Source organism: Melospiza georgiana, chromosome 5 (genome assembly GCF_028018845.1).
Source record: "Melospiza georgiana isolate bMelGeo1 chromosome 5, bMelGeo1.pri, whole genome shotgun sequence".
In the NCBI taxonomy this organism is placed as follows: Eukaryota; Metazoa; Chordata; class Aves; order Passeriformes; family Passerellidae; genus Melospiza; species Melospiza georgiana.
In genome coordinates this window covers 4,185,795-4,201,948 of record NC_080434.1, presented here as the reverse complement: position 1 = coordinate 4,201,948, position 16,154 = coordinate 4,185,795, and the positions used below count along the sequence as shown (strand labels likewise).

The 16,154-nt window shown below is 45.4% G+C and overlaps 1 protein-coding gene across 2 annotated transcripts; it reads left to right on the top strand.

Moving 5' to 3' along the window:
- The first annotated feature begins 1,816 nt into the window (after nucleotides 1–1,816).
- On the top strand, nucleotides 1,817–6,684 carry CDKN2AIP (CDKN2A interacting protein). 2 transcript variants are annotated; one of them, XM_058024232.1, is made up of 3 exons: nucleotides 1,817–2,046; nucleotides 2,142–2,272; nucleotides 3,008–6,684. In XM_058024232.1, the coding sequence occupies exons 1-3, from the start codon at nucleotides 1,823–1,825 to the stop codon at nucleotides 4,621–4,623; spliced, it is 1,971 nt and encodes a 656-aa protein (XP_057880215.1). In that variant the 5' UTR covers nucleotides 1,817–1,822; the 3' UTR covers nucleotides 4,624–6,684. The 2 variants fall into 2 exon arrangements, with proteins under 2 accessions (XP_057880215.1, XP_057880217.1); XM_058024234.1 differs by having other exon boundaries at nucleotides 1,963–2,046; nucleotides 2,142–2,241.
- The last annotated feature ends 9,470 nt before the right edge of the window (nucleotides 6,685–16,154 follow it).

Genomic DNA, 16,154 nt, shown 5'->3' with positions numbered 1-16,154 from the left:
TGCTTATCCCTTTTTCACAGAGAATTGTTCAAATAGTCTTAAATCAAATTCTGGAGTAATATTTTGCAAACTAAAGACAGCCTACAGAGATGCAAGAGCAATTAGCTGAACCCTTTGTAGCCAGCAGTCCTCATTTAATGCTTCCTCAAAAATGCTACAACAACCCATGCCCTTGCCACTAACTTTCTGTCACATGCCAATGTTGTAAAACCTGGAATATGTCAAGATTATTTTAAGTCTGGATAAGTCTTTGGTGCAAGCCATCAGGAAAGGAGACCTAATGGAGAACAGGCAGCATCCCTTAGTCAAGGACATCTAGGAGCTAACAGGCTTTAAGAATGGAGCAAATTAAGACATTGATGTACATCTATGTACACATTGCTAACTTGCCAAGTACTCAAGGTCCATGTATCCTATACCTGAACTATCTTCTTATAAGAGTAGAATTCATGCCTATATGTCAAAATACCCCTGCCCAGGTGAAGACCCCTCCCCAGAGCATTGGATAGAAGTTAGTTGGGGTTACATAACTTGTATGGAAATTACTAACCAAGCATAATAGAGGGGCTTCCCTTGGAAAGTAACTAACTCCAAACTTCTGTGTAGCAATAATGGCACGAAAAGTCCGGAGGGGTGTACCTGATTTGTGGAATAGCACTGAGCACCCAGGCTTGTGCAATTCTGAAATAAATAGTCATTGTCTCTCTTGAGTATGCAATTTTGTCCTATTGCACACCAGGCAACAAATCCAATTGTATGGACCAAACCGAGGAGGAAAAGGGCAAAGGACCTGAGGGTCCTTTTCCTTTCACTGGTGGAAGATGATCTGGGGGTGCTGGTGGAACATCACTCAGCAATACATGAGCCAACAGTTTGCCCAGGTGGCCAAGAAGACTAGTGGCATCCTGGCCTGGATCAGAAATAGTGCAGCCAGCAGGGAAGGGATTGCCCCTTTGTACTCAGCACTGGTGAAGCCACACCTCAACTGCTGTGTCCAGTTATGGCCACTCAGTTCAGGAAGGACATTGAGGTGGTGGAGCAAGGCCACAGAAGTGAAATGAAACCGAAGGGTCTGGAGCACAAGCGTTATTAGGAGTGGCTGAGGGAGCAGGGGTTGTTAGAAGAACAGAAGCTCAGGGGAGACCTTATGTCTCTCTAGAACTACCTGAGAGGAGGCTGTACCGAGGTGGGGATTGGCCTCTTCCACCAAGCAACCAGTGACAGGATTAAAGGACACAGTCCTAAGCTGCACGAGGGGAGGTTTAGGTTGAACATTAGGAGGAATCTCTTCACAGAAATGTTGTGAAGCATTGGAACAGGCTGCTCAGGGAGGTGGTGGAGTCACCATCCCTGGAGGTGTTTAGAGGCAGACAGGACATGGCACTTAGTGCCATGGTCTAGCTGACAAAGCGGTGTTCGGTCAGAGTCTGGAGTCCATGATTTCAGAGGACTTTTCCAGCCTAAGAGATTCTGTGATTCTGAGGTAAAACACCACTTGATCCCCCACAAACAACCCGTAAAGCAGAAGTTTTGTTCACGCTTTCGCCAGTCACAACGCAGGGCTGGCAGCCGAGCCCAGAGCACCTCTTTTCCCCCGGTACCCCGAGGTGTGCGGGTGGGACAGGCCACAGCCGGTTCCGGCTGAGCGCCAAGGCCCAACCGGCCCGGGGCGCTTCCCTTCCCTTCCTTCCCTTCCCCTCCCTTCCCTTCCTTTCCCTTCCCGTCCCTTCCCGCCCCGCCCGCTGCGGCCCGGCCCATGCGGATGTGAGCTCAGGGCGCGCCGGGCGGAAGCAGCGGGGCGGGTGTTTCCGCGGCGGCGGCGATGGCGGGGAAGGCGGCGGCGGGCGAGCCCCTGGGGCGGACGGCGGAAGAGGCGGCCTGGGCAGAGACGCTGCGCGGGGCCTGCGAGCCCGAGCACCACTGGCGGTACCGCCGGGAGTTCCTGCTGCGCAACGTGGGGGAGCTGCCGGCGGCGGGCAGCGCCCAGCTGCAGCGCCTGGTGTCCCTCTCCATGGTGTGGGCCAACCACGTCTTCCTGGGATGCCGGTGGGTTCAGCGGGACGCGCCGGGGGACGGGGGGACGGCGCTGCGCGGCCGCCTGACGAGGCCCCTTCCCTCCTTTCCTCTTGTCGCCCCTCCAGGTACCCGCCGCAGGTCATGGAGAGGGCGCTGGAAATGGCCGAAGGCATCCAAGTGACCAACGCGCCTGTCCACACCACGAGAGACGAACTGGTTGCCAAGGTGAAGAAAAGAGGCATATCAAGTAGCAATGGTTAGCAGATCATAGCTGTGACAATACATAGGAGTCTAGAAAATGCTTGTTTCTGAATGTTCTCGGTTTGCCTCGGGCTTAGAAAGTAGTCAAAATAATTTACTTTTTAAACTCCCGCTAATAGTTTCCTCTCTCTGTGCTATTCTTTTTCTAATATAATGTCTCTAAAATGCACATAATGCCTACATAGTCATTTGGTGATGTAGAGCTGTTGTTTTGAATTTCTACAGCTGGTGCTCTTTAATCTGATAACTTGTGCGTTGTGATATGGGCTGCTGTGCTCCAGCTTAAATATGTTCTTGTTACTTTGCCTTTGTTGCCAGTCAGGCATTGTTGCTGTGTAAGAAACTGAGTTTCTTAAAGTAATTCTCAGACAAATGTTTTAAAGATAGTTTGTGGTATTAGTAGACAAAATACACTTCCTTTACTTTTAGATCAGATAGCCTCTTTAATGTATGTTGACCAGTTTTGGTTTGAACTTCAAGAATAGAAATACATACTTGGGTCCAAACCAACATCTGAAACCTCACATGAGTATTGTCCGGATTTTGTCAAAAAACCCCAAAATTCTGAAATTGTAGGTTAATACTTGAAACAATGGTTCAGGTGTATTGCTAATATATACCCTTTAAATTCACAGATAATATTGCTAGAAGGTTTTAGATTACTTTTCTCTACATGGCTGTTTGATAGTGCAGAAATCAAAGAGGATCACATATTTTACCTGTTTTGCAGAAGGGGTAGAGGAGCCATGCAAGAGACAAGCTGTTGAGAAAAGCAGAGACTCTAAGGATGTTGGAAAGGATGTGAAAACAACCAAGGCAGAAGGAGTGAAGGAAACAGAGAGCACCTTGCCCAAAAAGCAGGAAAAAGGTACTAGCAAAGATCCAGAAACTTCCCAGTCAACTTGCAGTTCAGATCAAGAAATGGTCGTAGTCTCAGACATAGAAACAGAAGGAAAACCTGCTAATGCTGAAAGTACTGCTGAGAAAAAGCCACCTGCATCTGAAAAAGAGCCAGGAAAGAAGCCTTGCTCAAGTCCACCTAAGGAAAGCAAGTGTGAAAATGTGCCATCACCTGAAAAGAAAACTTCAGTAAGTGTAGCACCACTGGCTGCCAAGAGCGCCCCTCAGGCAGCAGCAGTGGAGGCAGCAATACCACCAACCTCCAAGAGCGCCCCACAGGCAGCAGCAGTGGCAGCAGCAGTGCCAGTGACCTCCAAGAGCACCCCACAGGCAGCAGCAGTGCCACCAACGTCCAAGAGCACCCCCCAGCCAGCAGCGGTGGCAGCAGCAGTGCCAGTGACCACCAAGAGCACCCCACAGGCAGCAGCAGCGGCAGCAGCAGTGCCATCAACGTCCAAGAGCACCCCACAGGCAGCAGCAGCGGCGGCAGCAGCAGTGCCATCAACGTCCAAGAGCACCCCACAGGCAGCAGCAGCAGCAGTGCCACCCACCTCCAAGAGCACCCCCCAAACGAGTGCTGCATTGCTGTCTTCCAAAACCCAGGTGGGTGCCCCAGCATCGGTGCCCAAGAACGGCGCTCAGGTGAGCAGCTCACTGCTTCTGGCCCCCAAGAGCGGGACTCAGGTGGGCTCCTCGCTGCTGCTGGCTCCCAAAGGGCCGGCTAAGGTGGGCTCGCCGCTGCTGGCCTCCAAGAGCAGCGCGGAGGTGGCGGCCTCGCTGCTGGCCGCCCGCAGCGGCGCGCAGCCGGGATCCTCGCTGCTGGCCGCCAAGAGCAGCGCCCAGGCGGCCGCCTCGCTGCTGGCCACCCGCGGCGGAGCCCAGCAAGGGCCCTCCCGGGGTGCGGCTCAGGCCGGCGCTTCCCTGCTGGCCTCCAAGAGTGGCGCGCAGGCGGGCGAGAGCCCTGCCAAGGCTCTGTGCAAGCCGCTAACCAGCGAAGATGCCAAGGAAAGACAGCCTTTTTTCAACAGACTCTACAAAGCCGTAGCCTGGAAACTGGTTGCTGTTGGAGGCTTCAGTCCTAATGTAAATCATGCAGAACTTCTAAATTCATCTATTCAGTCTGTAAAAGCTACGTTAGATGTTGCTTTTGTTCCCCTGAAGGAACTTGCAGACTTGCCTCAAAATAAAAGCTCTCTGGAAAATATAGTTTGTGAACTGAGGTGCAAGTCTGTCTACTTGGGTACTGGCTGTGGTAAAAGTATGGAAAATGCCAAAGCGGTGGCTTCAAGAGAAGCTTTGAAATTATTCCTCAAGAAGAAAGTTATTGTGAAGATATGTAAAAGAAAATACAAAGGTAGTGAAATTGAAGATTTGGTGCTTCTGGATGAAGAGTCAAAACCTTCAAATTTGCCTCCAGCTTTAAGAAATCCTCGCGAGATCTTGTAGGGGAGAATCACTGTTTGTACTGTGTATAGTATTTCAACACAAGGACTGCAGGTTAATTTTGTACTTTGAAAATGTAGGCTTCCAGATATTTTGTATTTCTTTCTCAGTTTTGCAAGACAATGATAGTTCTTTCACTTGGTAGCAATTGTATAAAACTTGTTAGAGATGACAAGTGCGCATTTAAAGGTATTGCCTTAATATACAGCACACTAGTGTGCTGTTGTATTTGCAAAATAGTCTACCTAACTCTTCTATTTTTAATTAAACTATTAAGGTACAATTTGCTGTTTAAAACCTGACGTTTTTGTAATTCTTACAATTTGATGGTAGTGTGCTCAATTGTCTACCATATCTTTTCTAGGCTTGTAGAAGTGTGTACATAGGGACCATAATACTTGAATAATTGAAAGTTGTTTAAAAATTTCAATCAAAAAGTTGAATTATATGTTTCAGGCTTGTTGCTCATAATGTTCACTGTTGCACATACTAGGAGAGAAAGTAGTTGGTTGACTATTTTTATGGGATGTTTTCATAACACTTGCAATATAAGTGACATCCTGATCCCATTTAACATTATGCTATCAGGTTAGAGCCCTTTTAATATCACATTGGCAAATTAGCAATTAGCAGTCAAGTCACAGCTATTTCGGCCACCAAAACTGTAAGCTGATTTAATTTATATGGTGAAGTATCATTTACAGTTTTGTTTGGTACTTTTTTTTCCAAATGAACATGGATTTCTATACTAAGTATATTTTGACTGCTACTAAAACAATAAAACCTCTGTGATAAGCACTGTAGTATCTTGGTTTTGGCTACTAAATATTCCAGCCATTTCAATAATATTGCAACACCTTCAGTAAAGCTTTACGTTGAGTGGCTTCAAGGTGTAATCCCACAAGAATTAGTTGGTTTCTTTAGGTGTGTAGCTGAAATACTATAAAACTGATAGAGGGGACCTGTAGACTATGAATTTCAACTTTTGTAACACCAAGGTAAGCAAAATGAAAATGCTGCTGTCTGCTGGAGGCAGCAAGTGTATCGTAAAACATTCATTCTAATCAAGCCCTTCCTTTGCTACATTTTTACTCCCTGTACAGAATAGTTTGAGGCAAAGAAAGTGGGAGATTACCTTTTATTTTCAATGTTCCTGAAATACCTGCACAAACTGCATGTTTTGGTATATTGGATAATGACATGTAATTGTAAAAACATAATGTCTTCAGTGCTATTTTGAATTAATCTTGTCCTATTACAGTAGTTAGCATCATTTAGTGGTGTCCTTACACTTGACTGACAGATCCATTGATCAAGTGCTAGAGGAATGAATAGGAATTTCTGGGATCTCAGTAGTACATACTTCCACTTTCAGTTATTTTGTATGTTTTGGGACTAAACCACAGTGGTGTTTATACTGTACCCTGTGTGCTTTTGAGCACCAGAAGGCTGCAGGGTGCTCGCCCTTCCTGATGGCTGGTTGAGAACCTCCTCCACCTGACCCCTGTGCTTCTGTGCGCTCGGTCGCCCTTCGCCCTAGTTAGGTTTCTCAGGAGTTCCCCGCTGGCATTCCTGGAGCACCACCTGGCGTTCGGAATGCAGTGTGCTAAATTGTGACTTGGTGCAAGAATTGGTGTCCGCTTCTAGCGCAGGGCGAGCTCCGTGCCGTGCTTAGGAGCTGTGGTATTCATGATGGGAAGTGTGAGATGTGTTTTCAAGTAGACACATGTAAGGACTGTGCTTGTGAGGCAGGAGTTGCATCCCGTGCCCTCTGTACTGCAGCTTTCTCTGCTGCTAGTTCGGTCACCTCTAGATCTCTGGGTCAGAATTGCAGCACATGCTGTAATGTGAAAACCTGTGTTTCTTGTCTGTAAAGCAAAGCTCTCAGTATTCACTGACCTCAAGGGGCTGTTAGGGCAACTGTGTTAAAAGGCTGAGGTGCTAGATGCCTTTTTTAAAAGACCTGATTTAGAATTACTTTTTTCAAAATTTTGAATGTTATTCCTCTTTGATGTTTGGTTGTGAATCATTAAAGAACAAGTCTGTAGCTACTCGTAAAAGAAACTGAAAGCTGAAGTGTGTTATTTTTATTTCACATTCTGCATGGAAAGCAACTAAACACCGATTCACATACAAGTGAATAAGCACTAGTCGAGTTTTCAAATGAGAATCTATCTACTAACATTTCGTTAGCCCTAAAGGAAAGAAAGAAATAGAAGGAACTGGCTGTGGCAAGATGTGTTTGTTCTAAAATCCTGTGTCCCTCCTCCAGCTACTGTCCTGGTCTCTAGTGACTGGGATGCTGGTCTTTACTTGTCGGGCACCGCTGACGAGGGCCAGGGTGAGCACCTGCACTTACACTGTCAGCGTGCAGAGTTGTCTCGGGGGGACAAAGCAAACCAACCAACCGAAAGGAAAACTGAACCCGTTTTTTCTACGGAAGTACGGGAAATCGCAGCCATCAGAAAGTGACTCCCGTTTCCTCTGCTAGCACAGCCTAAGCACGCAGGGCAGGGTCCCTGCGGCCAGCCGCCCGCTGGCTGCTGTTAGCCGCTACCGGGTGCGCACCCGTGCGGGGTCTGTCGCCGCCGGCCCCGGTTGCAGCCTGCGGGCGCTGGGGCGGCCTCAGCGGCGGCTTTAGCGGGACGGCCTCAGCGCGGCGGCCTCAGCGGCGGCCTCAGCGGCGGCTTTAGCGGGACGGCCTCACCGCGGCGGCTTTAGCGGGACGGCCTCACCGCGGCGGCCTCAGCGCGGCGGCCTCAGCGGCGGCTTTAGCGGGACGGCCTCAGCGCGGCGGCCTCAGCGGCGGCTTTAGCGGGACGGCCTCACCGCGGCGGCCTCAGCGGCGGCCACACGGCGGGGCTGGCGCGCCCGCCCGGCTCGGGGCGGGGCCGAGGCGCTCTATTTGCATAGCGTGTTCCCGGCGCCCCTCCGTTCCTCCACGATCACCTTCCGCGGCCGTCCGTGCCCCTCAGGGGGCGGCCAGGCCGCCTGCCCACTGTGCATCGCCTGCGGCAACCAGCAGGGAGGCAAACGCAATGTAGAAAAAAAAGCCAAAAAAAACAAACACTCACCCTGCCTTAGAAGTTCTCCTGTCGGCCGTGGTTTATATAACGTGACTAGAAAGCGAAGGATGCTGGGATGTTCTGAAGACCTGCTCGCTAGGCTACGCACGGAGGACAGCCGTTCCTCACGGGCCCCGCGCCCGCCTAGGGGAAAGTCCCCGGACCGCAGGCAGAGAGTGCCGGGCGCTGCCGCGCCCCCGCCCGCCGCCGCCGCCTCACACCTCCCGCCGAGACGCCTGCGGGCCGAGCGGATGAGCGCGGGGCGGGCTCTCGTCACGGCCACAGAGACGCAGGTAGCGCGGCAGGCGCGCTAACAGAACGGGGCTCACTCTCAGGCCATCCTCTTTTGCCGGGCGGGGGCTGCACCAAACACCCGAGGGCGGGCTGGTGCCTCCCACAGCCTTGCGGGGCAGCAAAGCGTGTGGGGGTAACCGCTGCTTGCCCGACAGTGGCGTGTAGGACAAGCGGCCTGCTGCTGCTCGCACCCGCTGGGCTTCGGGTGCCTCCTGGCCCGCAGAATTATTTAGGTTGGAAAAGACCTTTGAGATCATCGAGTCCAGCCTTTGGCCGAACACCACCTTGTCAGGCAGACCACGGCACTAAGTGTCATGTCCAGTCTTTCCTTAAACGCCTCTAGGGACGGTGACTCCACCACCTCCCGGGCAGCCTGCTCCAATGCTTGGCAGTCCTTTCTGTGAATAAATTTCTCCCATTGTCCAACCCGAGCACATGCTATTGGGGAAGCACTTCGGGCAGAGCACTTACCTGTAAGTGCTTTCCCTCCTTCCCCGCTGCGGGAGGCAGCAAGAGGCCCGATGGCAGTTCCCTGACGGGGTACGCGCATCCCGCACCAGTTCGTGGTGCCCCAGCACGGGAGGGCTCGGTGGCTGGCTGAGCACAAACGCGGACACAGCACCCGGCACAGGCCACGCTCTTCCAGCACAGCGGCCACTTCCCCAGGCTGTGCTGTGCGGGGCACACCTACCCCCGGCATCCCCTGCTCCACCTTCTCAGAGAAGGAGTGCATGCCGCCAGTGTTATTTGCCCACTTTAATTAATTAGGTTCTCATGCTTAAACTCCCAGGGACTAACTCTGCAAGATGCTGCTGCCTGCTGAAAAATTGAATTAATGTCATAGGCAGTGCCACTTTTGCCTCTAGTATGTCAAGCAAATAGCACATGATCATGCCCCACTGTGGAATAAAGCCCTCTGCTGCACTACAGTCATGTCTGGGTATAAAAAGTGACAGAAGAGCACAGCAGAGATCCCCAAAATGACATAAAATTTGGGCATCTCAGACCCAAAATAAATGGTTTATTACCTTACCCAAATTATCTTTATTACTTTACCCTAAAAGCTCCCAAGCAGTCCAAAGACAATGCTTCCTTCTGGTTCATTCTGTCTTGGTATTTTTGAAGTTCCTGTGGTGAGGCCAGGTCTGCTAAACAGTGTCTTTCTCTTTGGCTGAGCCTCAGACATGTGGCCTATGTGCAGGCACAGTACAGTTTGTAAACCCTGTTAGTTTCCTGCACCTGCTGTTCCTCTTCCAGCAATATCCTCACGGTGACCTCTTTCCAGCCATGTCAGAGCCCACACCAGACAGGGGAGACCAGTGTGCAGAGTGGGGAGCACCTCTGCAGAGTGGGTGGTGTCAGCTCTGCCTGCCTCACATGAGAGCCCTGGAAGGGTTCACAAGAAACCATCTGGCCTGAGCTGTTGTTTTGGTTGCTGTCATAGCCACTTGAACTACTCGAATGCCTTTCTTTTCTCCTGTGATCCTGCGTGTGATCGCCTATATGTATGTGGGAAAAGAGAGATTTTAAATTAAAACACTATCAAAGAACCCATCCCGAAAGAAAGAACTAAACTGGGGCACAGCTCTATGAAGTCTTGTTGTTTTGGCCGAGAAACTGTGATGAAATCTCAGTGTCCCAGTTTCATCTACTAAAAGGATATATCTAAAGCTGTATGAAGCACCTGCTGTACAGGCTAAAGACCACAGTCAAGCTTGTGGAGACAAGCTGAAGCTTGTGCAGTAACTGATGTGTGCTTGTTTTTCTTTTTTGCCCCTAAAATTGCACCATAGCACCCTAATGACTTGAACTGGTTCTGTGCACGTGAACAAAATGGTCTCACTTGTAGCTTATGGTAAATGTTGGTCTTCAAATTTGTTAGTAGGAGAAAATATGTCAAACATCAAACTTCTCTAGCCTGTAGGCTAAACCAAACTGACATGATATGGTCTAGTGGTCCAGAGATTGAGGCAAAAAAGCACACATTGAAAGAATTTTGATGCTGTCTCTCTCTTTCACTAGGCAAATCTGTCCCCTAGCTTGTAAGTTGCAAAATACAGAGAAAATAAAAGCAATATCTGTATTTTTAAAGTTTTTCTTTCAGCTAGATTTTCACTTTTGCCTAACTTATAATACGCCACACTCTTTGTTCAGGTAAGAACAATTAACTTGTGTTTGTGTATGTGGCTTCTAGATGGTTCTGTTAGTTGCCACTGCCACAGCAAAGGTACTGCCATTAGGTAGGTTAAGCATTTTTTTAAAAATGCTGTCATTAAATCTGCTGTCAGGATGCACCAATTTCTAGTCTGTGATTAATTAACACTCACAGATGAGGAATTAGGAAAACAGGTTTTATGCTGATACATGGTAACAGTTTCAAATATGTTGTAGGCTAATCATGAAAATAGTGCATGATAATTTCTGAGCACTACTGCCTGTTCCTAAGGTAATGGAAGATTGAGTTACAGTGGTTACCAACTATATATTTTCCTCCTCTAGTAACATTCCTGCAAATAAAAAAGCATTGCTCAGCTCCAGCATCTGAGCTTGCAGCCCTTTAAAGTTTTCATGGCCACTAGTGGTCAAGTAACATTAACTGTTAAGCCCAGGTGGGCTGCAAAAGGACTTCTTCTCAATATGAATGTAGAGATTAATCACATTGGGCAAAAGATATTTTGTCACTAGTAAGAAAACTGATCTAACCAATGGATTTACTCAATCCTCTGATGCTTTACATTTTACATTTCAAATCTTCCAGAGAAAAGACAGCTGAGAGAGGATCTTACCAATGCCTATAAGTATCCAAAGGAAGAGTGTCAAAGAGGATGGAGCCAGGCTCTTCTAGGTGGTTCCAAGAAATAGGACAAGAGGCAGCATGCAGAAATAGATATCCAGGAAGTTCCACCTGAATACAAGGAAGAACTTCTTTACAGTGCAGGTAACCAAACACTGGAACAGATTGCCCAGACAAGTTGTGGAATCTCCATCTCCAGGGAGGTTCAAAGCTGTCTGGACACAACCTGTGCAATGTGCTCTAGGGGACCCAGCCTGAGCAGGGAAATTGGACCAGATGACTCACTGTGGTCTCTTCCAGCCTCTCCTGTTCTGTCATTCTGTGATTTTAACTGCAGCTAAGTTCTATGTTCAGTCAGATGCTGCCTATATTTTGACAGCAGTCTTCCAGCCTAAAGCCTCCTTTACACTGGAGTAAATGCCACATTTCTCATTATTTTGGGAAAGAGGATGTTTGAGGGGCAGGAATCTATTAATCTTGTTTAACCATTATTTTTTCTCACAATTACAAATGAATAACACAGAAAATGTAAACTCTGTGTGCTCTTGTGAAGAAAACCCTGTACATTGGTCATATCCTAGTAGTAAAGGAAAATACCACTTTTTGGTAACTGGGAGTAAGTGATGGCACTGAAAAATTTGCTTAGCAGAAGCACTGCTGGAAAACCCCTAATGTGGGTGATTTGGTGCTATAGGGTTATTTTGAAGATATGAAATTACTCTCTGGAGCTTGGAAATGACTATGAAATTACTCTCTGGAGTTTGTGGTGACTTTTCAGTTGCACTAGAAATTAATAATTTTTACTAGGTTAGGATAAGCAGATTCCAAAGAAGAAAAAACAATCCACACTAGGAGGGAAATAAAATGAGGCTTCCTCCTGTTTGTTGCAGAGTTTTAATGAAAAATGCCAAAACTCTGTCCAAGTTTTCAGGGAACTCTGAAATTCATAAACAGTAATCATAGGCATGTAATTTCCCCTTTTTTGCACACAGAGTGGAATTCATTCCACTGACTCCTGTGACAAGAGACCTGGGCTACCCTTACAGTCAACAGAGACATTTTTAGAGCAATACCTATTTATACTAAGATTTTCTCTCATTCCACATATTTAGATGGGTGACTCCCACCTTTATTTCCTGAACTGGAAAGAAAAATTAACATCTGCAAATAGGAGAGTATTATGAATGTCTTAAACCTTCACCTACTGAAACTTTCTGCAGGTGTACTGTCTGCCCTCATTTAATAATCTCGATTACAAAGGTGCACTTGTGTAAATATGTTCTTCACAAAAGGAAGAAGTAAGAATGTGTTTTTCACGTGTGCTCAGCTGATCAGCACTGTGCCCCTCCTCCGAGGAGCCGCACTTCCTATGCCAGCCAAGCATGCTCCACAGCACCTGTGAGAAGCTGGTGGTGAGCAGCCCCTGCTGGTTTCCAGAGGGTATTCCAAACAGAGCTGGGAGCCTCTACAAGGAGCAGTGTGGTTCTACTCAAAACAAAGTGACAGTGTGTGAGTGTGCTCTCATGAAAGCAATGAAGTGATATATTAGTGAATTTCTTAACATGTCTTGCCTTGGACCTACCAAGTTCTCAAAACACGTTTTGCTGTGGCATTAGAGTATGGAAACTGAATGTGAAGAACCATAATAAATAAATAGTTATTACAAAACAAAGCATGGAGTATACTTAGTCTGCACTTTTCAGTCCCCTTTTCAGTCTGCTCATGGTGAAATTAGTGGAACCTATCTGCTTAAAGAAAAATTGAGCAGGATATTGTGGCTGCCCTCTTTCCTGTCAACTTGTTAATACAAGTCAACTGGTTACTAAGATTCAGGAAGAGATTTTCTATTAGAGCATATTGGCAGAAAACAGAGTAAATGTTGTGGATAAGGAAGAGCATACATCTCCTGATAAGTGCAGGATATTTGTCACTTGGTACTAGAAAGCTCTTTGGTACAGTCGAGGATGAAGCTAACAGGGAAAAAAGCACATCCCAGGATTTTCAGGAAATCTACTGTTTAGTTTATCATCTGATTGAAATTATCTGTTGTCAGCCCATGTCTTATTTTTAAGTATTCTACACTTGTGTAAATGAAAGAGAAAAATAGTAATAATAGTGAATTCATATGATTTGTATTCCACCAGATAAATCAAGCCTAATATTTTAAGAAAGCAAACAGCAATGTCTGGCATTACAGGGATGTATCTTTTTTGGATGACCTGATGTTAGAAAAGCTTTTGAGAATAGCTTGCCTGGTCAAACACAGCAGTACCTCTGGCAAGGATAGCCTCTTCCCAGAATATCAGCTGTACAACACTCTGCTATGGCCTTTTGCTTCTTTCAGCTGACTCTTAAGAAGCCCATCTGGTTTGTACTCGTTCTTTTTAAAATCTGTTTATTTTTATGGTATCTCGGATAATTCTTCATGCTTTTCATCCCATGGAAGACAGAGAAGCATTTCTGACAAGAAATATGTATCATCAAAAATCAGTTCTTTTGCTTAAAAGAAGGACCTTGTTGTCATCCTTTGAGCATTCCAACTAAATGCTAAGAAGGTCTTTCACAATTACAGCCCCCTATGGACTTGTCCTCATCAATAATGCTGCTTTTCTTTTTCCACAGCTTCCTGGGTTATCAATAAAAAGCAAGGGGAAAAAAAAAGCAATCCCAAACAAAACCAAATAAACCAAATAAAACCAAAACCAAACCAATCCAAACCGAATCCAACAAACAAACCAACCCCCACCCCAACACAACAAAACCAAAAAACCCTCACCAAAGTAAAACAAACAAACAACAAACAAAAACCCAAACCAAACCAAAACCAAAAGAAAAAAAAAAAAAAACCAACCAACTTATGTATTATTATGTGAAACAGGATAGGAGTCATGGGTGGTTTGAGGATTTAAAATCAGGATTATGAAAGATGAAAGGCAAAAGTTTAATTGGGGAAAATAACAGTTGGATTAAATCTCTGGAAATGTTTTTATCATAGTAAAATCTGTAATATAATGAAATCTTTCACAAAAAGAAGGGGAATACTTTGGTTTGGACTTTAAAAACCTATACTGGTAATTTTTAAAGAAACAAAACCTGTTGGGATCTATTCTTCCTGAAAACTGTGAATAGTTTAGAGATATATAAATAAATCTAAATAAACTGGATATAGGAGTTCTCTGTATTACTTACCCTTGGTGGACAACTACTGAGATATATGTGATGCAATACACCCTAATATCACATCTCTGTGTATGTCAACCTCAAGCTGACAGTTTCCCACTTAGCAGAGAGGGTTGGTGGAAATATGTGATCATTCTGCCTGTCCATCTCTACAATTAGCAAGGTTTTGCTCTACCATGCCTGTTCCTATCTCCTGATTATTCTCACATACAGACAGTGAAAGAAGGGACACAGTTGGTTCTCAGAGCTATCAATCAACCAATACATCAAAATTCTCCTGTGCTTGCTCCTGGCCATTTTGAGCCATGAGCAAAGCAGGGAATTCAATCAGCTCTTCTTGCTTTCCTTTCCCCTGAGGCTTCAAACATGCAGCAAGCTAAGGCTTCTTTTTCCTAGGGAAGTCTGGTTCACTGCCACTGCTGCATTCTTGAGGTTCCCCAAAATTAAAATTTTTATTTTAGTGTTTGAAAGCAGCAGATAACACTTAAATTCAGAACTCATTAGCTATTCTCTGCTGTACCTTAGATACTGTTTCCCCCATAGTGACAAACAGCAAGCTTTTAGCACAGAAACCACCTGTAACAAATGTTATGAATTATTTTCTTGGCTATTTCTTTATGGACAGTTCATGCACAGTTTCTTGTGAGAAAAAAAAAAAAAGTTATGCCAAAATGTTTGGTTTAAATTAATATTTAATAATTATTATTTAATTTTAAATATTGTTAATTTTGAATGAACATTTTTGCTTTGTTTTTTCTGCTCTGTAGGGGAATTTCCTGTTTCTTAACTTTATTTCTTCATGAGATGGCAGAATGTTACACCTATCCAAACTGACTATAAGCAGAAACACAACCCCTCAAAAGAGCCAACACCTTTCTCAAGAACATTTTATCAATTATATAAATCCAGGTCCTTTTCACTGGCGTGTTATCTGTTAATATTATATCAAGAAATTCAGTCTTCAGTCACTCAGAAGTGACAGCAATGACCACTACACAGGAAAGTTTCAGTGAGTTAGTGCTGATGGAAGCCAAGGCAACCACGTTATTGCCATTTGCTAAATCTATTTGTGCAAAAATGAGACAAGAAGCAAAAAATTATCTGAGGCTTCATTAACCTGAGCTGTAACAGTGCACACACACAAAAAAAAAAAAAAAAAAAAAAAAAGGAAATAAAAAAGCAAACAATTGGTTTTACAGGTGTACAGGTGTTACACTGGAAATTAAAACTGTTCATTTGTTCATTTTAAGATGAAGGTGCCCTCTTAAGAACATGAACACTCAGAATTACAGACTTCCTGGTTTTTTGGCCAGAGTGACATCAGTGTAGTGAAGGATGTTTTGAAAGTACTGTCTACAACTTTTTCTTTCATTTTTATGACCTTGCCAACACATTGCTGACTTGGGCAAAGCTGACTGACTGCAGCTACAATTACTCAACAGCTTGGACATAGACATATGAAAATCCCTGCCATGTAGAACATCTGCCTACAGCTGTGAGACTTGGAAGTTAGGAATGTTTAAATAGTTCTGTGAACTGGGGTCTTAAGAAAATAACACTTGCAGACTGCCATCATGTGAGATATTTTCTTGTAGGAGTAGCCATGGAGCTATTTGGCACAAACCACACAAAGAGAGAATCCCAGGAAAAAGGAGTCTAGATGGGATCCTTGGGAGGCCACCAAAGCAGAGCCAGCTTCACAGCCAGATCAGGTTGTGTAAGGCCTCATCCAGGCTTGAAAAATATCCAAGGATGGAGATTATGAAACTTCTCTGTGCAACCTGTGCTGCAGCTTCACCACTACTCCAGATCTTGCCATCCTGAAATGCTATCTACAAGATTACTATGGGTACTCTTTTAGTGCTGGCTACTCAACTAGAGGTAGGAATGTAAGACAGGAGAGAGTCTTGGGATTTGAATTTGCTTCTTTTCAATTTTATTACTGAATTCAATCATCTCTGATTGGTTTTTTGTTTGGTTGCTTTTTGCTACATTTACCATGTGCATTTTCCCCTGATATCTTTTTGGATGCCTAAAGTATAAATGAAACAATGCAAAATATACAGGTCTCCTCGGGGTGTTTGAAGACTCAGCAAAATGAATTTTTTTTCCTGATGCTTACCAATTATTATTCATGTAGTAAAGACCTGAAAAATGCCTCAAAGAGAAGTGGAGATGAAATCTCGACATTTTAGTATATA